The following is a 23,962-nucleotide window of genomic DNA, read 5'->3' on the forward strand; positions in this document are numbered from 1 at the left end:
CCAATGAAAATGAAAAAAAAAAATAAGCTCAATCAACATCATTGAAAGGAACTTGCAAACTCATAATAGCAGAGATCTATTTGAACATTTAACAATTTTTATATGCTTCTTAAATTTCATGCAGAAACTATTTTGGATAGTTGTTCTATTTGAGACATTAAATTCTTTCAATAAAATCACCCAATCCTTAAAAACTTCATTCCTATATTTCCTTTTTTTTTTTCCTATCAGACATTACTTGTTTCCTGTTAATTGGCTGTTTTTATTACTTATATCATATTATATACTAAAAAGTTCACATATCATAATTTCCCTTACTTTATCATAATCTGTCAATCATTCAACTCTAACTTGTAGCTCCAACTTCTGTTCTTCATCCTAACATCTAATATCTTCTACCAAAATAAGGTTGAAATAAGTTCCTAATTTAGACATCAAAGAATGATTTTATAAGCAGATTAGGAGAATAAGGGATAGTCTACCTCTCAGATCTGTGGAGAAGAGAGGAATTTATGGCCAAAGAACTAGAGAACACAATGAAATGAAAAATGGATAATTTTGATTAAATTAAAAAGATTTTGCACAAACAAAACCAATATAGTCAAGACTAAGAGAGAAGCACAAAGCTGGGGGAAAAATTTATAGCCAGTGTGTGCAAGTTCCTTCCCATGATGTTGATTGAAATCCTTCCATCACTGTCCATCTTAATGCAACCTTTACTCATGTTTTCCCATAGTTTTACCACAAAGGATCCAACTTACTTAAGGGATAAGGATTTTTCCTTACTTTCACCTAACATAGAAAGGTACTAGTGATACAATCTGACTGTACCCTTGACTATAGCTCATAAATCTCTTCCTAGCACCTCATTCCTTATAATATTCTTGTTCTTCAGAATTCTTAATTAGCTATGCATTGCCATCTACTCACTCTAGTGAATATACTCTATCTCTTGTTGCTCTTTGTAATATTAATTTTGATTCTTTGAAGACTGTCATATTTTATGTAGTATTGCCACACAGAGACATTCACACAATAGCAGTATTCAAAAAATAGAACTCTATTTCTACTTTCATTGATAGTTTGGGGTCACGAAGAAGCAGTGCAATTTCCCAAAGGAAATCCAGTCTTATGCCTCCTATTTAACTGTGGACCTAATTCATTTTCCATCTGTACTGTCGTGTGTGTGTGTGTGTGTGTGTGTGTGTGTGTGTGTGTGTGTGTGTTTGTGTTTAGGTATCCATACACTGATGTACAAGAACTTGGTGTGATATTCTTCATCTACTTGGTCTTTTCTGTGTGAATAGAAGCCAAACTCTTTTGAATGATTAGAGATGTCTTCCAGGAGGCTTATACTATTTAGGAACTTGATACAGTCAGTAAATTGTCATCTGAAGGAAGACCCTTACTATCAACATCATTCTTAAATTTGGACCCTATACTGGCTCTTCATCAGAATAAAGACCTTTAGCAAGTTTGTATCTCCCTATTTTATGCTTCGTCTGAGGTCTGCTAAACACGATTACTTCTTTTGATGATCTTTCAAAGTACTTGCATGCTTTTTTTGATTGTCTGAACGTGACATCTTGTAAAAGAAACCATAAGGCTATTCTGAATCAAATGTTTTTCATAATCAACAATAATGCCCATTGGGATCTTATTTTCTCTATTCCATTGGGTTAACTATCAAAGAGTAAAGATTTGCTCAACTACTGATTTACACTTTTCTTATTCCTCCAAAACCTTCACTAAAGATACCCTTGATTTTTTTATGGATGATCCTTAAAGATTTTGTACAGATAGCAAGGTAAATATATAGGCTGTAAGTTACTGATGTTCTCTTAGTAGCTTAGGGTAGGGGACAAAGAAAACACTGTGTTGAAAGTGTTTTGACAAATTAAAGTCAGCCAATTTGGTGAAAAAGAATTGCTCAGGGAATAGAGGAAATTGTTAATAAGAAAAAACAAGAATGCTGATATTGGGATATTCTTCAAATTAGAAAATGAAGATCTCGTTGTAAAGAATCAAAATGATAAAAAGGCTGAATGATTTAGTGAAAAGAATGTTGACCTTAGAATGAATCATGGATTTAATTTACCATAGGCAAGTGACAATCTCTTTAAATTTTTTTTCCCCCTGAGGCAACTGGGGTTAAGTGACTTGTCCAGGCTCACATAACTAGGAAGTATTAAGTGTCTGAGACCAGATTTGAACTCAGGTCCTACTGATTTCAGAGCTGGTGCTCTATCCACTATGCCACCTTGCTGCCTCAATCTCTAAATATTAGCTAATTTATCAATACAATGAGGATGAAATTTGTAGTACTCACTCATACAAGAGTGTTAGAAAGTAAATAATAACATAACCTGTATGAAGTTTGCCAATCTAAAACTGACAAAAAATTATTATGATTAATAACATCTTATTCATATCTTTTTTGACAGCATCAAGCTAGAAAGGATCCCAGAACAAGTCAATATCTTCCCATTATATCTTCATATTTAATATGCTATGGATGATTATACTGATAAATATAAAGCTGCATTTTGTAGCTACAAGTATTAGACAGGATACAAGTACCACTGAAAATATCAACATGTCTCCATGAGAAAACAAGATAACAGAAACAACATGTACTCATCCTATTCTCAAATTATTTATCTCCTTTGCTATATCTGGAAAACATTTTCATTTTCATTCAAATCTGGAAGTAACTAATGGTTAGAATGACAATAATGAATTATGAAAATATTAGCAATCCTCTTCCTCCTTGATGTCTAACTGGATTGGGGAAATGGAATCTATATCTGCAATTCTTCGTACCCCTTTCCTATTTTCTATTATAAAAAGTTCTCGAATGGCTAGATCTTTAGTACACAATGAAAAACCATCAATTCTATCAACTTCTCATTTGGTAGAACATTCACTACATATTTTGGGAAGTTAACATTCTATAATCAAGTTAAGTTGGGAATTTTTAGACAACCAAGCTACATTTATGATAATTTACAACATATACAGAACCACTGGCCTCTCCTTAATTCACAAAACAAAAATTCAAGCTTCAGAACCAAAATGATGATTTAATTTGGAACATCAATTGCTAGTATTTCTTAGGAATAGAAAAATCCAAGCATCATTCTTGATAATCAGACATCTATGCCACATATCTTCTGTCCTTAAAACTTACCGGCTGTGCAACTTTATGTTAAGTCACTTTACTTCTGAGTTTGAGTTTTTTCACCTGTAAAATGGGCATAATACCTACACTTCTCAGACACATTACTTTGGAGAAAGTACTTTGGAAATCTGAAAGCTATATGTAAATGTATAATATAATATAATATACACACACATAAAATATAAAATGAATACCTTTCAATTCACTAGGAATCAGTAAAGTATATATTGTATAAGGTAGCCTGAATTATTAAAGAACAGCTCACTTTCAATTTTTTAATATGATATAGTACTTTAGTTAAATAATTTTTTTTCTTAAAAGTTTATTTTCATATTGATCTATTTTTACATCACACTCATTTTCCAAATATCTCTCTCTGCATTCTTCTAAATAGCCATTCCTGATAACAAAGATTAAAAAAGAGATTAAAAAGTTCAGCAAAACCAACATTGATTATGCAAAATATTATAAGCAATATTCTCCTGCCTCTGTGATGAAGAGAGAGAGCATTTTTCTAAACTTTTCTTTGGGGCCAACCTTGCTCTCTACAATTAAATAGAATCCTAATTTTATTTTAATAATTTATTTTAATAATTTTAAATTATTTTTTCCTGTTTATTCTTATTCTACCCTGTATCAGCGACAAGTTCTCTTGGTTTTTCAATGTTTTTGGTAATTTATCAAATTCATCTCAATGAAGAAAACAGATCCTCTACAGGAAGAAAACATTTACAAACATTCTGTATTTCACGGGTCAGATTTTGCTGAAGGTGTTTCCTATCATTTGCAAACATTCCTGGAGGAAAAGCATTTTGGGCCACATACCATCATATGTTCCACTCTCCAACAGTGCTCCACTCTCTTCTAGTGTTTTGAACTGTTCAACAGAAATGAAGTTATAATCTACCCCTGGAACTTCCCCATCCCTGGGGGCTCTCGTGGTGCCTGAAAGGGACAAAAAGAGACAAGTGCAATTACAAAACTTGTTTTGGCTTACAAAATATTCAGACGATGCTCACAAAAACACTGTTGGTGATACTCACAAAAAAGTCTTCAAATAAAACGAGGACAATAAATAATGTATAGATGAGAAAAGAGAATTTTAAAAATAAACATGAATTTATGAAATTTAAAACTACAAAGACTCTGAAAAGCTGAGTCTGAGTGTCAGGAAAGTTTAATTGGTTAAAAACTAACACTTATACTTTTATTAAACTTCAACAAAGAACCTAATTCTCAAATATCATTGCTTACAAGGAAAGGAAAGTGACACAATGGATAGAAGGGGAAAACTCCCACCTCATCAGCCTAGTCTTCATGCCATATTATTGATCCTGGGACAACTAGGCAGTGAAATAAGTGACTCACTAAGCTGGAAGATTTGAAACTGAGCTCAAAACTGGCTCCAGATGCTTTCCAGCTTAGGACCCTGAGCAATTCACTTGGCCTCTGCCCCAGTTTCCACCTATAAAATGGGAATGATAATAGCCCTACCTCCCAAGGTTAATTTTGAGAATCAAATAATTACAAAGTGTCATGTAAATATTTTAGCTATTATTATTCAATGTATAATGTACCTCCCAAGCACCAACCTAAACCTACATTCTATGTGAAGTAAAAATATATGTTATGGGACAGAACTCTGAACTTGAAACAAGGATTCTTAAAAGGTGCTAATTCAGTGGAATTGATGAGACAATGGTTATCTAGTTTAGCATGATGCTTAAAGTTCTCTAAGTTCAGTATGATTGATTTAATCTTACAACAAATAATGGTTTCCTAGTGATATAATGATTGGTTTATACTCAGTGTAGAGCATATAAGCTGGAAGCTTCAGCTAGGTTCAATTCAAAGAGAGCTACAGAAGACAATCAGACTGGAGGCTGAAGCACAAGTCCTTGGACTCAGATTCATTCATCCCATCTCACACCACCTTGGTGGCAGGACTGTCCTCCTTCCTTTTCTCCACTGAAACCAAGACTCTAGAAGGCCTCTAAGAAAGCTAACCGGGCCCCAGGAAAGGAAAAAGAAAAAATTCTAGGTTGTAAATATTTTAGCCTAATTCATAAAATGTTAAAATTGATTGATTTGAACAGCTTTCATAAAAAAGTATCAGGCTAAGAGTAAGGAAAACTTGGATTCAAATTTCACTTCTGATATTACTTGTGAGACTCTAAGTATGTTACTGTGTTTTGGAATTAAGCTACACAAAAAGTGCACATTACACTGAAGAAATCAGTTTCTTTTTATAATATCTTGCTTACTTTTTTTTTTTTTTTTGCTGAGGCAATTGGGGTTAAGTGACTTGCCCAGGATCACGCAGCTGAGAAGTGTTAAGTGTCTGAGGCCACATTTGAACTTAGGTCCTCCTGACTTTGGCTGGTGCTCTATCCACTGAGCCACCTAGCTGCCCATCTTGCTTACTTTTTTAATTCATCCAGTTATTGCTACTCGGACATTAGCTTCTGAACTTATTTCTAAAATGTATGAAATAATAAGATTTGAACGTAAAACTAAACTTCACGAAATGAACAAATCATAATTATTGCACTTATTCCATCAAATGAGCAACAGGAAACTCCTTGAGTTTACTGAGTATGAGAATGCCTTATTTAGAACTGTACATTAGGAACATCATTGACAAATTTTGGAAGACAAAATGGACAGAGAGAAACTAGAATCAGAACTGTCTAAGGGACTATTCTTACCATCCAGATGAGAAGACCTAGAGTAATAGCTACATATATAAAATAAGGCTAAATCATCCTTTAAGTGAAAATAACTTTAGTAGAGAAGTTTTAAATTTTTTTTACTGCTTTCAGTAAAGAAGAACTAGGAAAAACTTGTGATAAAAATATGGCAGTGTTACTTTGACATTATTCCTTGTATTAAGTAATTAATGCTTGCTACTTCCTGATTCTCTTTATTACCATTATTCAGTAACCTCTCATTCTCTGAGATTCGATCAGTTCAAATTTACCACCCAATAAAGATTCTGGTAGCTATTATCTACTCTGAAGAATTCCCAGATATTCTCCTTCCTTTCTCAATGAGGCCAGTACCTCACTGAAGTTCATAATCTTTCCAGCCCAATTCTTGCCCTCATTCCAGGAAACTTCAACAAACATATAAACTATTGTTTACTCAAATATCCTAACTTCTCAGTTTCTCAATTCTCTCCATTCCTATAACCTAATACATCCAAACTACCTCATTTACACATATCAATCAAATACAACCAGTCAGTCAATTAGTATTTATTAAGCATCTACCACATGCCACATATTGTGCTAAGCACTGGAAATAAAAATAAAGGCAAAAAAATATATTTCAATGCATGTTCATGAAGCATAAAATTATTTTATCGGAGCATAATTATTTAAGAAAATCAAGATTTTCAAATATGTTTATGTTTGCTCCTATGTTTCTAGGCAGCACAGTGAACAGAGAGGACTGGACCTGGAGTCAGAAGACCCGAGTTCAATTTCAAATCTAATCTCAGGTATCTACCAGCTGAAAATTTACCATTTACTTACTCTAGGCAAGTCACAATCTCTGTATGACCTGTTTCCTCATCTGTAAAATGAAGTTAATAACAGCACCTCCCTCCCAGACTTGCTGTGAGGATTAAAAAAGATAAAAGTGCTCTGCTAACCTTAAAGCATTCTGTCAGTATTAGCTATTTTTCCATTGTTATTATTAAGTTTAGAAGTGGTCTATTTTATTGTAGCTCCCTATTCTGCCTCAAGGCCAAAAGTAGAGAAAATAGAGCCCGGCTTCTTTTTAATTTCCAAATCATTAGACCTGCTCTCCCTCCTTTATCTTCAGTATTTCAAAGCAAGTTTGGCAATAAACTTCTCGTTTCTAAATCCCTACTGAAATGAATGTGTGTTATCAACACATTCAGTGTCCAACAAGAAATATACTGTGGCACAGGATGGAGCATCAGACCTGGAGGCGCAAAGATCTAAGTTCAAATCTGGTCTCAGATAATTACTATGTGACCCAAGGCACTTAATCTCTGCTGCCTCAGTTTCCTCAACTGTAAAATGGGGATAATAATAGCACCTACCTTAGATGAGATAATATTCATAAAAAGCCCAGCAAATAGTAGATGCTATAAAAAGCTCTTTTAAAAATCTATATATCTTTCGTTTACTTAGAACATGTTTATGTTAATTATCGTATTCATATACTTACATGGGATGGTTCTCAGGTAGAGATTGTCTCTGATCACCTGCTGGAGTTTGTGATCAATTGAGCCTTTTTGAAATTGAAGACTCAAATAATGACGCAAATCTTTATTGATGACTTTTCCTACCAAAAAAAAAAAAAGAAGAAGAAGAAGAAGGAAAAAATGTTATTTTGCAAATATTAGCAACTACCTTCATTAAAAGTCTGCTTCCATGGCTGGTATCCTGTGTTACAAAAAGCTATTCCAAAAGAATGTAAGCTCTGGCAAATCCTGACTAATTAGAAAGGCTGTGAGTATAGCTGTGGTGAGATTGTCATCCAACGATCAATCTAAGGTACACAAAGCTTTATCACCTAGGGCTTAATTTTATGAGGCACAGTAACTTATGAAACTGATAAGAATAGTGTAACAATAACTATATAATACAGATAAATCTTTGTGAACCAGATTGTCCTAGAATTTTATTTAATTACATGATATGCAAATAGAATACTATTTGCAAAGCAACACATATGTGCATATTATATAAATGTATAGTTAGAAACTATATACATGTATACATGGATCATTAAAAACCTTTGTGGCCAGTTTTATGAAATGTAAATATTGCTTTCAGCCAAGGTAATAAGGTGCCTCAATCCGATTTCATTAGTAAAGAGAGTGGGTAAGGAATTTCTGCCTACTTAGGTAATAGAAAGGCATTATATTTGCAAGGAAATAAGTTTTATTTTCCTTAATAGAGTAGTAATTTTGACTTAAACAAGAAAGTGAGGAATTCAAGATTTAGGAGGAGTGGAGGTTACTCCAGAGAGCAATAGAGTTGAGTTTGCATATGACAAAACAAAGATTAAAAAAACAAAACAATTTATACCCTACCACTATCTCAATTAAGTGTCAATTAACAATCAAAACCCCAAATTAGTTGGAACTTATTAGAAAGGAAATGAGATACAATGAGACATAACAGACTGAATCAATAATTGTATCCATTATCTGATTTTAACTTATTATCAAAACTGTGTTGTCAAAGTTATGAGCTCAGTAGTTGCTCCATATTCATTTAGCTAGCTGTTGCGATCAAACTTCTTACATGAGATGTAACTGTTTCTGTACCATTTTCCACACATAAAGCCCATATGAAAGAATCCCTAAGGATTTATGGTAGGAAACCATTTTCTAGAATATTAGAACAAAGCAGTGGGGTCCTAACTTCATAAAAATGAATTAGTGCCCTATCTTTGTTAAGAAGTGGAAACAAAGGTTGGGGTTAGAATAACCCTGAAATGTATTTATGATCTTCATGTAATTAAACTTGTAGCTACACTTTTTTAAATTCAAGATTTCCCCAATTTTAATTACATTGTTTTAATTAGGGATGATGTAAAATGTTTTGAACCGATATTAATTTTTTCTTTTTTTACTTTTTGCTGAGGCAATTGGGGTTAAGTGACTTGCCCAGGTTGTTAAGTATCTGAGACCAAATTTGAACTCAGGTCCTACTTCAGGGCTGGTGCTCTATCCACTGAGCCACCTAGATGCCCCCGATATTATTTTTTAATGTGAAAATAATAAAAAAACAAATTAAATAAGAATAGATGCAATAAAAATAATGGCTCAAAGAACATTTCTCCTAAAGGAAAGAAAAATTTGAAAACTCTGTGTTTGGAACTAATGAGCTGTCTCAAGTGAGAAGACAAAGACAAAAGTAGTTGAATATCTCACATCTTAGGAGTAGAAGCAGCTTCTAATTTCTACTGTCTATTCCTATTGAGGCTCTAAGTGAAACTCTGATAAAGAATAGTTGCAAGGAAAATACCAGAATTCTTTCATAAAATAAATATTTCTGGCAACGGTAAAATCCTGTTATTAATATTAACTTGAAGAGCCTACATTTAGAGCTGGAGGGAAACTTACAGGTATTCTAGTTCAAAGCTTCTTCCTTGCAATTCCATAGGAGGTCACATAACTAAATGTGGGAGTCATGAAAATAAGATTTATTATCAGTAAATGTTTGATTTATCTATCGTATATTTATTTTATAAGTAAAGGGAAGAATCAGGAAGGAGTTTAGTTGTCTAAAGATATGCTAATACAGATAGCTCAGATGTTGGTCACAGGATGGATGAATTAACAATTCTATGCACCTGTAATGCCTCATTTTCATTCCATACAGAAGACACAGACTGACTCACTGATTCACCCAAGGTTACATAGTAAGGGTCAGAATTGGGATCTGAATATGGGTCCTCTTAAACAAAATCCAATCTTCCTTTTTGTCTACAGAGTAAGAAATGTAACAAATTGCAAAGTATAAATTAAGTAAGCTATATTAACAAATGAGTTATAATTGGTCAAGATAATTTCACAACAATGAATATGGCAGAGTGGAGATAGGGGCTGGACCTATGACAGCTAGAATTCCCAGATTTGGATTCTCTGCCCTTCCCGTCCCCTTTACCCATATAGGATAGGGAGTACTCACTCTCTCTCCAATTTAATCTTAAATGAAGTAATAATATGAAGTATATTTGGGAGAGCATAATTTTATAAGAATATTATTAAACTAGTATAAAAGAGAAATGGTTCACAAAATAAAGAAATTATGTCAGAGACATTTATCACAAGTAATAACAAAGATTTGTTATGTACTACATGAAACAGTTCATGGGCTCAACCAAATATGGCTAAGGAGGGCAGAATAATACTGATTGAGCAATGTACTTCTGGAGGGGGAACAACTTTTAAAGTCAAGCTGGGAGGGGGGTGGGTAGCAAGTGCAGAATCTAAAGAGTAAGGGGAGGAACCAGGGAGGAGTTTAGTTATCTAAAGATGTGCTAATAAAGACAGCTCAGATGTTGCACACAGGATGAATGGATTAACAATAGAGACCACAGAGGCTGATTTAAGAGTTCTGACTTTACATCATGCAATGCTAATAAGACAGTGTGGAAAAAGCAACCTGACTGTGGTAGTTTAGCAATTCCTGAGAATAATCTGGTTTAGAGTTCACATCATTAAATTGACTACAGTACTAAAAAGGTAAGTACCTTGTCTGGGTCACAAAATCAGTATGTGTCACATACTTTCAAATTTTGTTATAAGCTCTTTACAAAGTGAAAAATATGAGTTTTTCTTTTCTAAGATAATTCAGAAACTAAATTGTGTGACATAAAGAGAATTTTAAATAACATAAATGACCTATTTATTAAATGTATGACCTTGGGCAAGTACTAACCTCTCTACTAACCTTCAGTCTTATATCTATCTTCAATTGCTTTTCAGATATCTAAAAATGGATGTTCAGTGGACTTCTTAAACTCAATATATCCAAAACAACTCATTATCTTTCACCTTATATGCTCATCCCTATTACTATCCAGGGCAAACATCCTCTCAGTCAACCAAACTTACAACCTTGGAGTCATCCTGAAGTCCTTACTCTCTTTAACCCTGACCAAACTATTATCAAGGCTGGCCAACTTCATCTTTGAAGCATTTCTTAGATATGCCTCCTTCTCTCCTCTGACAATATCATAGTTCTAGGTCCTCATTATCTCACAACTTACTGTAATAGTCTGCTGGTGGGTCTGCCTGTCTCTATCATCCATTCAGCTATTAAAGCGACTTTCTAAAAACACAGTTTTAGTGGGGGTAGAGCCAAGATGGCAGAATGAAGCGAGGAACCTGATTGAGCTCTCCCAGTTTCCCTCGAAAACTATATGAAACCAAGTCTCTGAATAGAATCTGACAGAATTAAACCACTCTCCAATTCAAGATAGATTGGAAACTTTCAGCAAGGTTAGTCTCACTGGGATGAAAAGGGTGTTCAGTTCAGCTCAGATAGACTCTGGGAAAGCCGGTGAAAGGGTCTTAATCATAGCAAATCAGCAACTGAGACCCTCAGTCCTGGCTCGATAGAGGGGCAGATCAATGGGACAGCCTCCAGGCCCAGCTCAGAAAGCAAACTTTTCCGGCTGTTTCCTAAAAAGAGCAGGCAAACCTATCCCCTGAAAACACAAGGAGCCCCTGTGCTCAAAGCCAAAGAACTGCATAGAAGCTTGGGGACAGTACCCCCTTTACCCCAGAAGCAAAGTTCTATCATAAAAGTAAAAAAAGAGAAATGCCAAAAGAAAAGGAAAGGAAATGAGCAAGAAACAGAAAAGAATTTTGACCATACATAGAAAGGTACTGTGGTGACTATTATAAGGCCAATATTCAGACGAGGACAAAATGTCCACAGAGAAATCTCGAAGAGTGATATGAATTGGTCTCGAGCCCAAGAGGCTTCTTGGAAGTGGTCATCAAAGACATTAAAAGGCCATTAAGAGAGGTAGAAGAAAAAAATGAAAAAAAAAAAAAAATGAAAGATATGAGAGAGAGTCAACAGTTGAAAAAAGAAGGCAATTTCTTAAAAAATAGAATTGGCCAAATTAAAAAAAAAAAAAACCCACTGAAGAAAACACTACCTTCAAAGTGGAATTAACCAATTGGAAAAAGACATGTAAAAACACATATTAAAAACTAGAATAGGGCAAGTGAAAGCTAATGACCCTATGAAGACATGAGGAATTAAAAAACCTAAACAGAATGGGGGAAAAAAAAAAGGAAGAAAATATTAAATACTTCATTAGAAAAACAGCCTGCCTGGAAAACAGATCCAGAAGAGGTAATTTAAAAATTATTAGTTTATCTGAATGCCATAACCAAAAAATGTCTATAGCATTTTTTAAAAGATCATCAAAGAAAACTGACCCAATAATTTTAGAAAGAGTGGGGGAAATACTCATTGAAACAATTCATTGATTATCTTCAAGAGATCCCACATAGAAAACTCCAAAAATATAATCTCAAGGAAAAAATACTGCAAGCTGCCAGACAAAAACAATTCAAATATCAAGGAGCAACACTCAGAATTATCCAGGATCTGGCAGCTTCTACAATAAAGGATAAAACTCTTAAAAATACAAGCTAAAAGAATTATGTATGTGATTAAGTTATGAAAAGCAGAAGGAAAGATTACATTTTATTTAACATCATCAGAGAAATGCAAATTAAAACACTCTGAAATACCATTATACACTTCTCAGACTGGCTAAGATGATAGGAAAATTTAAAGACAAATGTTGGAGGGGATGTGGGAAAACTGGGACACTAATACATTGTTGATGAGTTGTGAAGAGATCCAACCATTCTGGAAAGGTTATCAAACTGTGCATGCCCTTTAAACCAGCAGTATTTCTACTGGGCTTGCAGTATTTCTATTAGGTTTATATCCCAAAGAAATCATAAAGAAGGGAAATGGACCCACATGTGCAAAAAATGTTTGTGGTAGCCCTTTGTTTAGTGGCAAAAAACTGGAAACTGAGTGAATGCTCTTTAGTTGGAGAATGGCTGAATAAGTAATGGTATATGAATGTTATGGAATATTATTGTTATATTATTGTTCTGTAAGAAGTGATCAGCAGGATGATTTTAGAGAGACCTGGAGAGAGTTACATGAACTGAGGCTGAATGAAATGAGCAGAACCAAGAGATCATTGTACATGGCAACAGCAAGATTATATGATGATCAATTCTGATGAACATGGCTCTTCTCAACAATGAGATGATTCAGACCAGTTCCAATAATCTTGTGATGATGAGAACCATCTACGCCCAGAGAGAGGACTATGAGAATTGAATATGGATCACAAGATAGCATTTTCACTTGTTTAGTTATTGTTTGCTTGAAGTTTATTTTCTTTTTCATTTTGATTTAATTCTTCTTGTGCAACAAGATAATTATATAAATACATATGCCTATATTGGATTTACATTTTTTTTTTACCATGTTTAACATATATTGGAATTACTTGCCATCTAGGAGAGGGGGCAGAGGAGAGGGGAGAAATTGGAATACAAGATTTTGCAAGGATCAATGGTGAAAAATTATTCTTGCATATGTTTTGAAAATAATAAAAAAAAGAAGTTAGCATCATTAGGTAACCACTACTTTAGAATGTCATTCTCCATGGAAAGAAGTAACAAATGTGAATTTACAAACATAATAATTAAGTATGGATTAAGTATAGGCTCTTCAGAATGATTAAAATTTTAGAGAACGGATTTATTAGTTACGATTTCATTAGCTCTATAAAACAGCAATATTTGCAAACTTTTAGCAGAATTTATTACTTGTAGGTCCATTGTAAAGTTTTGGAAAGTTGAATTTTTTTTAAAAAATCACCAAAGTAAATCAAGAAAAATTCTTAATCAATTTACAAACATTTATTAAGTTAATATTTATTAAGTTATTAAGTCTAGTATGCTAAGCACTCAGGATAGAAAGAAACAAACAAAAAAAAAGGCCCTTGCCCTCAAGAAACTCAATGTTATATAGCAAATTTTATAAGTATATATGTAAGCACATATAAGATACATACAAAGTAAATAGTAAAAGCTAGTCTCTGAGAAGTTACTGACTAGGCATTTATTATAAACTTACAATGTGACAGATTTGACCATTATTTTATACTCCATAATACAATAAATTAAAAGTGGATAAAGACCAATATTACTAAGTTTGGCTGACCACCATTTGGGGGAGAGGGGAGGAGGAGGAAGGGTAATGGGTGAGGGAAGAAAGAAGAATAATAGAACAATCCATAAAGACCATGTAGTAAGTGGAAAAGTTGCAAACCTGCATTAATCTACTGACAATGATTATATTACACATTCCTGAAATACTGAAATCCCATCATAAAAAAGGACACATTAAATCATTACAACTTCTTTTACTATTATACACTGAAAGCAAAGGAATAAAAGAGAACTCTTTACAAATATTCTGAAGATCCAGTGATGACTTCTAGTTACTCTTTCTGCTACTGTGGTTCTCAACCAACTGATAACTTTTTCATTTGATTTGATTCTTATTTTTGTCTTCTTATATGCTCTAAAAAGGGAATACCCAAAGTATAAAAAGTTTCCTTCTGAATCTATTAACAGACTCAAATTAAAAAAGAACCAAACCCAAATCAGAAATCAATTCTTTACTTTCTCAAAGGAAAAAAAAAAGGAAATCTTTTCTTAGGAATTCTACCCCTTTGACAAAAAAAGTTTATATAATCCTAGTTCTTCTAAAAGAACAGTGTTCATCTGTTTATTTATATTGAGTTGTAGTAAGATCATTTACAATGATTATTTGCTTCTGTTTCTCATGACAGGTATCACTTTAAAAACTGCCTTACTGCCAGGTAAATATTATACCTCTTTAGCACAGTACCAACTGAGGGGCTTTATTCTTGTGACCTTCTCATGAGAGAAAATAGAAATTTCTCCAATGTACCCTTCAATTTTCCAGGATAGACATTAACTATGATTTAGTAATTTTTGCAAATTATAGTTGTGCATTTAGAATTTCTAAGTTTTGAGGGAAAAGTATTGTTCTTGTTGATTTGCCTCAAAGCTGGTAAAGAAGATAATTAAAAGAGAAGATGAGGATGTGCCTAGTAAGAAATTTTTAGGTGCAAATTATTTTAATTTTCAAGCTTAGATTTTTTTTAAAGGTGAACTTTACATATAAACATCACCAAATTTTAACAATGGGCAAACAGATAACTTGTAGAATTCATTCCTTTAAGAGATTACTAATTCCTCAGTTCCCCACTCCATTCTCCACTCTTACCTACTTTCTTTCTATTATGCTTTCTAAAGCTTTCTAAAATGCAAGTTTGACCATTCAATTTCTATTATTCTATTATTTTCTCTTATTTTCAGGATCAAATATACACTTTCCAGTTTGCATTTAAAAGCCTGTCTTAACCTGGGTATTTCCTTTTTAGTCTTCTTATACTTGGTCCTTTTATAGGACACTTCCATATACTGAAGGAATATAATATAGCTTTTTCACTGGCTATTGCCTGTACATGGACCTGTCTCCCTACACATATCTCCCCTCCATCTTCCTTAGCTTCCTTCAGGTCTCAGCTAAAATTTCACCTTCTTCAGGAAGCCTTTCCCAGATCTCATTAAGATTACGTAAATGTCTTCCCTGTGAGAACATATCCAATTTATCTTGTTTATGGATTGTTTATACACAGTTGTTCTAATGTTGTTTTCTTTATTAAGACTCAGCTCCTTGAGATCAAGCACTGTTTTATTTTGTCATTTAAACTATTTTTTGACTCCTTAGCTCTTAAAATAGCATCTGGCATGTAATAGACACTTAATAAATGCTAGATGAATGACTGATAATTTTTTAATGAAAAATTTCAATTTACTAATGCAAAATTTGTAATGTACAATGTGAAAAGTTCTAAGAACCTATGCCACAATGGGGAAATGCCTTCAATCAAGAGAGCAGACAAGAATAGTTTTAGGATTGCGCATCTTAAATGTATTTTTTAACCTTTAAGTGGTGATAAAGTTAAATGGCTATTTCTATACCTATAAGGCACAAGGTGACAAAAATCTACTACGAATAGATCAAAAATTAAAATTTCCAGGGGCAGCCAGGTGGGGCAATGAATAGAGCACGAACCCTGAAGACAAAAGGACCCAAGTTCAAATTTGATTTAACACTGCCTAGCTGTGTGACCTTGGGCAAGCCACTTAACTCCAGCTGCCTTAGCAAAAAAAAATTTAATAATAATTAAAATTTCCAAAAAACGAATTTCTAGAAAACAAAGTTATTTATGTTTCCCAATTCAAATTCATTAGAAACTTTTTTATGTAGTAGGCAACTGAGAATTTAATCTAGGACTTCTTTAGATCGATATTTTAGATTCTTATGAAACCCAAAAATTCTATGCAAAAAGGATAGATCTTTGGAGCCATTAATTAATCAATGAGTATTAATTAAATGCTATACTATATGCCAAGACAATGTACCATGATACAGGGTTACAAAGAAAAAGCAAAAAAATCTCTTCCTTCACAGTTTACATTCTAATGGGGAAAATTATACAATCAAGTCAATAATAATGATGATGATGCCAAGCATTTAAAAAGTGCTTTAAGACTAGCAAAGAGCTTTACAATTTTCTCCTTTCATCCATATTAACCACCCTTGGTTATAGGTACCATTATTTTCCCCATTTTAGAAATGAGAACACTAAGGAAGAGGTTAAATTACTTGCCTAAGGTTACCCAAATCCTAAGTGTCCTTTCCTATTCTGGATGTAAATTTAGGTCTTTCCATCTCCAAGTCCTGGACTCTCTCCACTAGCCCATCTTCTTGTTAAGTTAACACATGTTTATTAAGTATATTATGTGCCAGGCATATATTTAATTGAAGCTTTTTACTTTCAAAACATATCCATGGATAATTTTTTATCACTGACCCTTGTAAAACCTTGTGTTCCAATTTCCTCCCCTTCTTCCCACCCCTTCTCCTAGATGGCAAGTAATCCAATATATGTTAAACATGGCCAATATAGGCATACATATTAAAACAATTATCTTGCTGCACAAGAAGAATCAGATCAAAAAGGGAAAAAAATAAGAAAAAATAAAATTCAAGCAAACAACAGCAAAAGAAGTGAAAATGCTATGTTGTGATCCAGAGTTCCCACAGTCCTCTCTCTGTGTATAGATGGTTCTCATCATCACAAGATTATTGCCATGTACAATTAATTCCTGGTTCTGCTCATTTCAGTTAGCATCAGTTCATGTAACTCTTTCCAGGCCCAGGCATATACTTGTACACCACATGCTGAAAATACAAAGAAAATCGAGAAAATTGCCCTCAAGGAGCTCATAGTCTGGCCACACAAAATTGATGAAGGAAATGTAAGAGATGAATAGTAAGGGTGTTAAGTCTTGACTTGGCCATGATTTTCTAATCTTTGAAATGAAGACAATGGAAAAGAAAATATTTATGATCCCTTTCACATTTAACGTTTTATGCCAACTAAGACCACATACAAATGGCTTAATTGTTTTTTACTGTTTATTGACTGTTGAATTCAATTACCTAACCAATTTGACCACTTTATTCGATCCCAAAACACACAAAAGACAGCTAGGTGGTGCTGCTGATTATACGGTGCTATAGCCTACAGCCAGGAACTCTTGAGTTTGGATACTTATAATCTGTGTGACCCCGTTTTTGTTTCCTCAGCTGTAAAGTGAGTATAATTTTAAAATAAAATAAAATAGTAAAATAGTGTCTACCCTTCATTCTAGGGTTATCATGATCAAAAAAAATAATATTTATAAAACACTTAACACAGTTCCTGGCATAGCAGATGCTTAGTAAATACGTCATATTAAATCTAACAACTTGAGCTCATGAACTAGCCTTAAGAATGCAGAGGCTTATCACTAGAAGCTTGACCCCTAAGATTAATTTTTCTGAGTATGGCAAACCATGAAACATACAGATAGGAAACTGCCTACACTTCTCTGCAGCTCTCTTTCACTTCTAATGTCAGTGACAGAATAGTGGGGTCATAGAAGGTGATAACAAAAACACCATTTTTAAAGAATCTGCTCCTATCAGTGATTTCAGTATAAGGTAATAAGCAACACCAGCCTTTCCCTGTGGGTCTCACTGACTACTATAAACAAGTTCTGTTAGAAAGGAAACATCAAGGACAGAGGAACTGTAAGCTGGAAAAAAAAAAAAAAAAAAAAAGGCCTGGCTTTAGGATTACATAAAGAGTGCTGGAATTGGAATTTTAGTCACTGGGACTGATATATAGAGGGAAATATCAAGATCAGCTCTAAACTTCAGGAAAATCAATTTAGCAAATAGATATGTGGAGCATGGATTAGATGGGAAGTGACTTAAGGCAGAGAGACCAATTAGAAGGCTAATTAAATTATTCAAGCCACTGATGAAGGTCTTTGTTTTTGTTTTTTGTTTTTTTTTTTTTTTGCTGAGGCAATAGGGGTTAAGTGACTTGCCCAAGGTCACACAGTTAGGAAGTATTAAGTATTAAGTGAGACCAGATTTGAACTCAGGTCATCCTGACTTCAGGGCCAGTGCTTTATGCACTGCACCATCTAACTGCTTTTTTTTTTTTTTTTTTTAAATTAGGAACTGGGAGTATCTTTCCCTCTTTCCTTTTCCATTTCTCTCCTTAAGAGGCAGCTTAAGCGACAGTTAACTAGCAGTGGATAGAACATAGGAAGACCACATTTCAAGTCCAACCTCAGTCACTTGACACTTACTAGATGGGCAAGTCACTTAACTCTGACTACTTCATCATAAAAAGGAGGGACAGCTCAAATACAGACTTTTAAATGAAATCTTTTGAAATTACTAGTGCCCTTACTCCTCAAACTACCTTATACTACTCAAAAGGCAGCTAAGTGGTACATTGGAAAGAGTGCCAGCTTAAAAGTCTGGAGGAATGGAAAGAATGTGGGCTTGGAGTCAGGAAAATCTGTCTAAAAATCTTGCTTCAGATATGTAATAGATGTGTGATCTTGGACCAGTGACTTAACTTGTATGCCTCAGTTTCTTAATTTGTAAAACTGGGCTAACAACAGCACCTATCTCCTGGGGTTCTTGTCAGGATCAAATGAATAGCATTTGCCATGTACTTAGTACGGTATGTGATACAGAGTATGTGCCATATAAATGTTATTATATATAAAACATATATGCATATATACACACACTTCTATACATACATATACATATTTTTATTGATTTTAAATTTATGCTGGAAATATCGATAGACATTTATTGTCCCTTCCCTTGGAATACAAGTCTTTTGCAAATAGGAATAGTTACATTTTTTTTCCTATTTGTATCCTCTGCACCTAGAACAGAGACTGTCTTATAGTAAGCACTTGGTGATTTGATTACACCAAATAGATGACTTGGTGAATGGAGAGGAAGGGATAAACACAAAAGATGGTGTGAAGAAAAAATGACAGCGTTTTATAACTGAATGGATATGTGAGGTGAATGAAAAAAATAACAGAGATTATAAAGCTGGGGTTCAAGAAGAGCTGTAGTGAAGTCTGAAAGATCAGTAGATATGAAAGAAAGACAATCAATTCTATTTTGAGCTTGTTAAGTTTGAGATACCTAAAATACATCTAGATTGAAATGTCCAATATGCAGTTAGTGATATGGTACTAGAACTCAGGAGAAAGAGAATAGGATTGATCTATAGATCTGGCATCTGGAATCTATAGATCTCATTTGCATGGAGATAACACCCAAGAATTGAGGAACACAAGTGAGAGAAAAGAGTCAGGAAAAGCCTTGGAGAAGAATTTATAATTAGTGGGCAAGAGATAAGGAGATTCAGCAAAGGAACTGGTCCTGACAAGCAAAAGAGCTAAGATAGAGAAATTTCACAAAAACTTAAAGGGGAGAAGATGGTCAACAGTATTAAATGCTTCAGAAGGTCAAGAAAAATAAGCACTGAGGGGGCCATTAGAATTTATTAAGCAGAGAGCTGCTTCAGTTTAACAATGAACTCAAATATTAAATTATAAAGATTTCGAAGAATGAAAGGAAGTAATTGAAGGCATTAAATGTACATATTTTCTCCAAGTATATAGCTTGAAAGGAGAGGAAACGTAGATAGCAAGAATGATTAAATCAAGTGAGGATTTTTTAAATATGGGGAAGACAATGGGCATGTCTGTTGGTATTAAGGAAGAAACCAGAAGAGAGGAAAAGACTATTAGAGAGAAAAAGATGGATTGAAAATCCTAGACAAGAAAGGAAGAGATACAGTATGTGAGTAGAAGAAAAAAGGAGGTCTGGTGGAAGTAATACAGGGTTGGACTTTTGCAAGAAACTTCAATTTTACCAAGAAATTGATGTTAGAAATGAAATGAAGAAGAATGTAGAACAGGGGATGTGGAACAGAAAAGTATTGAGTCGTAAAGAGGTGAGGTTATCACAATAAGAATGAAGAATATAGGTAAAGCAGTGGTAAGCTATAGGAGGAAAAGCATGATAGAAGAGGGAGGCAATAAGAGAAAATTATAACAAAATAAAGATAAGAAGTTTTTAAACTAGGATGTAGAAAACTTGTTGATGATGGCAAGATTTAAGGTATAATCACACTTGTGTATAGATGAAATAGAATGGAAGGGTAGGTCATAAAAGTATAATAGATTAAAGAACTGGGAAATTAAATTATTGAAAAAGATATTAACATATAAACTAAATTTTCTAGTATGATGACAGGATTTGGTGTAGATAGGATTTGGTGGAAACAAAACAAAACAAAATAAAACAATGTCCTCAGGATCAGTATACAGTAGCCAGCAGAATCTGAATTGGGTGGTAAATTTGCAGAGCTAGAACCTTTAAAAAGTTGTTGAATGATGCTAACAGAAGATTCCAAAAGTGACAGTGAGTAGCAATATGTGTTTTGACTCCTACATTAGGACCATAAATTAGTGAATTAATAAGTGGTGGTTAGGGATGCAGCCATGATGGAGCATAAATTGGGTCTCAGTAAATGTGAGAGAATGGAAGAAGAAGAGAACTAAAATAAAGAAAGCATTTCTAGAGTACATAATGAAGGGATAGGCAGATCTAGAGTGGGACAATAGGGAAATGAGGGTTAATTAAAATGAATGGAAATGAGGGAAGGTACAGTAGGGTTAATCCTATAATGTAGAACTCCAGCACTTCTTGCTCCTTGGTTCAGCTTCTAGAGACATCCAGGATATGTAATATTGGCAATCTCTGTTTGTACTTGCCAGAAAACAATTTCTAGATACTGGGGAACACATTATATGACTGAAATCACATCTATAATTATTATTTACCTTTAAAAGAGCCAACCCGAATATTACAAATTTTGGAAAGTCTAATATCATCATCTAAGAGTGCAATAAATTTTTTTCTTAAATTGTCGGTTATATGCAAGAGTTATTATTTGAATATCAATGATCTATGATTAGCATTTTAGGAAATATGAGACAGCACATTTTGATGAAATACATAAATTTTGTCTTAAATACATACATACATAAATATCTGAGAGAAACTATTTTGTTACTTTTGATAATATACTTCTCCCATTCATTGTTCCAATTACACTGTGTTTTCATAATTGTGTCTGTTTTCTAAGAATTCAACAATATACAGCCTTATGTAAGAGTGTACTGTACTATGCAAGAACACAATGTAAGTTACTAGAAATAAAACCTAAATAACTCTCCTCTATTCTAGTTTTAACCATTCTCAGTTGCCATGGCAAGTAACTTGGTATGAAAAGAACAGACCCTGAACACAATTTTCTTTGAAGTGTCACAATATTCTGCATTAAATTTTGGATTTGCTCCTTAGAGAATATTGAGAAAAACATATCAAGGAAATGAAAATGGTATAATCTCAGGGAAAAAAAAGTATTTTCTGCCTGCTATTATAAATTTTTCTATTTAAAGATGCTTTTGAAAAGGGTTACTTGTAGTTGCTTTTTTTATTTGGAGGGGAAAAGAATTGTAATCATAATCAGTGAGTTATCCATCTCTTGTTTTAGAAATAAACTAATCTTAAATCTAAATAATCTTACACACATATGTATGTACAAACACACAAAAATAATTTCAAAGGTACAGTTGCCAGTAAGGAGAAACAATACTTTACAAATAAAACCATTTTAATACATCAGAATTGGGGGAGGGAGGGGGAGACCAGAAATGAACATAATGACTCAATTAGAATAAAAGGAAAAATCAAACAAAAAAACCTTTAACACTGTCTAATGATAATGGTCAAACTTGGGGAGAAGGGAGGGAGGGAGGGAAAAAGAAAGGAAAGGGAGGGAAGAAAAAAGGAAGGAGGGAGAAAGGGAGAAGCAAAGGTGAGGAACCATGGGTATGGAGCATTATATGAATGTACTGCAAACATTGGTTGATGGACTAGTTAATTTTGCAGAACTACTTTTTAATCTCTCTTTTTTATTTTGTTACAAGAAATGGATCCTTAGGTATGGGGATAAAGGAGAAAAAAATGGAGATATAAAGATAATGTAAAATCAAAAGAAATCAATAAAATAATTCTATGAAAAAAAAAAAAGATTGAAAAATGAAACTTTAAAATGCAAAGATCTGATCAACCTCCAAAGAAATCTGGGACAAGCCAATGGTGTAGTTCCATTAAAAAAAATTAAACAACAGTGATTATAAAGAACATAATGTTAATTTTAAAATGGGATAATTAAATTTAAAGTAAATGCACCAAGTAGCAAGATAAAGCAATGCATTGATAACTTAGGATTACATCAAAATATGGTTTACTCTTACTTTCAATTCTAATTAAATTGAAAAAAAGTAAATACATAAATTTATTTCATTTCACTAATAACCATAATTCAAAATAGCATATTTCAATTAAGCATTAAGGTAGCTACTAAATCTCACATAACCAAATTTTCACAATGAATCAGAATTTCTGAAATAAGTTGCTTAACAAAAATAAAAGTGTTACAACTTTTTTTCAGATGATTAGGAACACTAACATAATAATATGCTGAATACAAACAAAATAAAAATCACTATTAATTAAAAAAATGACCAGGTTATTGATGAGATTGATGTAGGCACCAAATGATGGGATTCAATAGCAATTCAAATGTGAAGAACTCGCCTTCTCCTTGCCAAAAAGTAGATTTATTTATGAGAAGAGATTACAGACAAAATGAAGAAGTAAAATAGGCACCATGAGTGATAAAATATGAAACAGATTTGGCAGAGCATACAATTAGCAAGGAATGAGGTTTTAACAATAAACAATGGAAAAGACAAGTTCTCTAGTGGAACTCACAATAAGGAGAAAGGGAACACTCAATGAGGTAAGAATGTCTTTGACTGGCAAGCTAAATCCTAAAAGGGATTTAGCACCCTAAAAGAGGTATAACAAGAAGAAAAGTCACAAAGAAGAATGAGGAAAGGATGATAAAAAAGATAAAAGGCAGAATTCTGTGGTGGGACATGGACAGATTTATAGCAGAAACCCCCTTCACCTCTCCCATTGGGGGAGGATATTATTATTAAAAAATAATGTTATCTACTTACTAAAAGCAAAACATTAAAGTAAAAATGTTCCCCTAATGCAAATAATCTTGCTTAAGCAATTTCATTTACTTGTCTCAGGTCATCACACACACATGCACACACGTGTACACATAGAATAATACTGGGGCACCTTATTTCTTTGTAGGAGATTGTGGTTTGGAAAAAAAAAAAAGGCTAGTTTTTTATCTATAACCATTAACATATCTTCTGCCTATATTTTTAGCTCTCTTCCATGTACAGGTTCATAGAATGATATATTTAGGACCTAGCAGGGACCCTAGAGGCCATCTAGTCTAACCCATTCATTTTTCTGTATGAGTGATACGTTATAGCTCCTAGGGAGGATATAGCAACAACTCTAATGATGGGGTTCGGCGCAAGTCTTTTGTAAATGAATTTACGAACCCGAAAAGTTAAACTGGCAAAAGAAGTTATTATTAAAGATCTAACAGAGAAATCCCGGCAGAGGGGTGAATAAAGACTTGTTAGTGAAATAGGTGAGAAAGATAAAGAGGGAGTAATGGTGAAAGAGAATGTCATTTCAGCGGGCAGAGGGTTGCAGCTATGTCAAGGAGAGAGATGTTCTTTGGCATGACAAG

General features: G+C 33.6%; 1 protein-coding gene across 4 annotated transcripts in view; it reads right to left on the minus strand.

Annotated features, from left to right (window-relative positions):
* The window catches only part of MAGI3 (membrane associated guanylate kinase, WW and PDZ domain containing 3), a 213,368-nt gene that overhangs the window by 92,812 nt on the left and 96,594 nt on the right, over positions 1 to 23,962 (minus strand). For all 4 annotated transcript variants that reach the window (XM_051992999.1, XM_051992997.1, XM_051993001.1 and 1 more), the window contains exons 2-3: positions 7,382 to 7,498; positions 4,007 to 4,126 (exon numbers count right to left, since the gene is read on the minus strand). In XM_051992999.1, the coding sequence (XP_051848959.1) occupies positions 4,007 to 4,126; positions 7,382 to 7,498 (237 nt within the window). The remainder of the gene's footprint in view (positions 1 to 4,006; positions 4,127 to 7,381; positions 7,499 to 23,962) is intronic.

This window comes from Antechinus flavipes, chromosome 4 (assembly GCF_016432865.1).
Source record: "Antechinus flavipes isolate AdamAnt ecotype Samford, QLD, Australia chromosome 4, AdamAnt_v2, whole genome shotgun sequence".
NCBI classification, from domain to species: domain Eukaryota; kingdom Metazoa; phylum Chordata; class Mammalia; order Dasyuromorphia; family Dasyuridae; genus Antechinus; species Antechinus flavipes.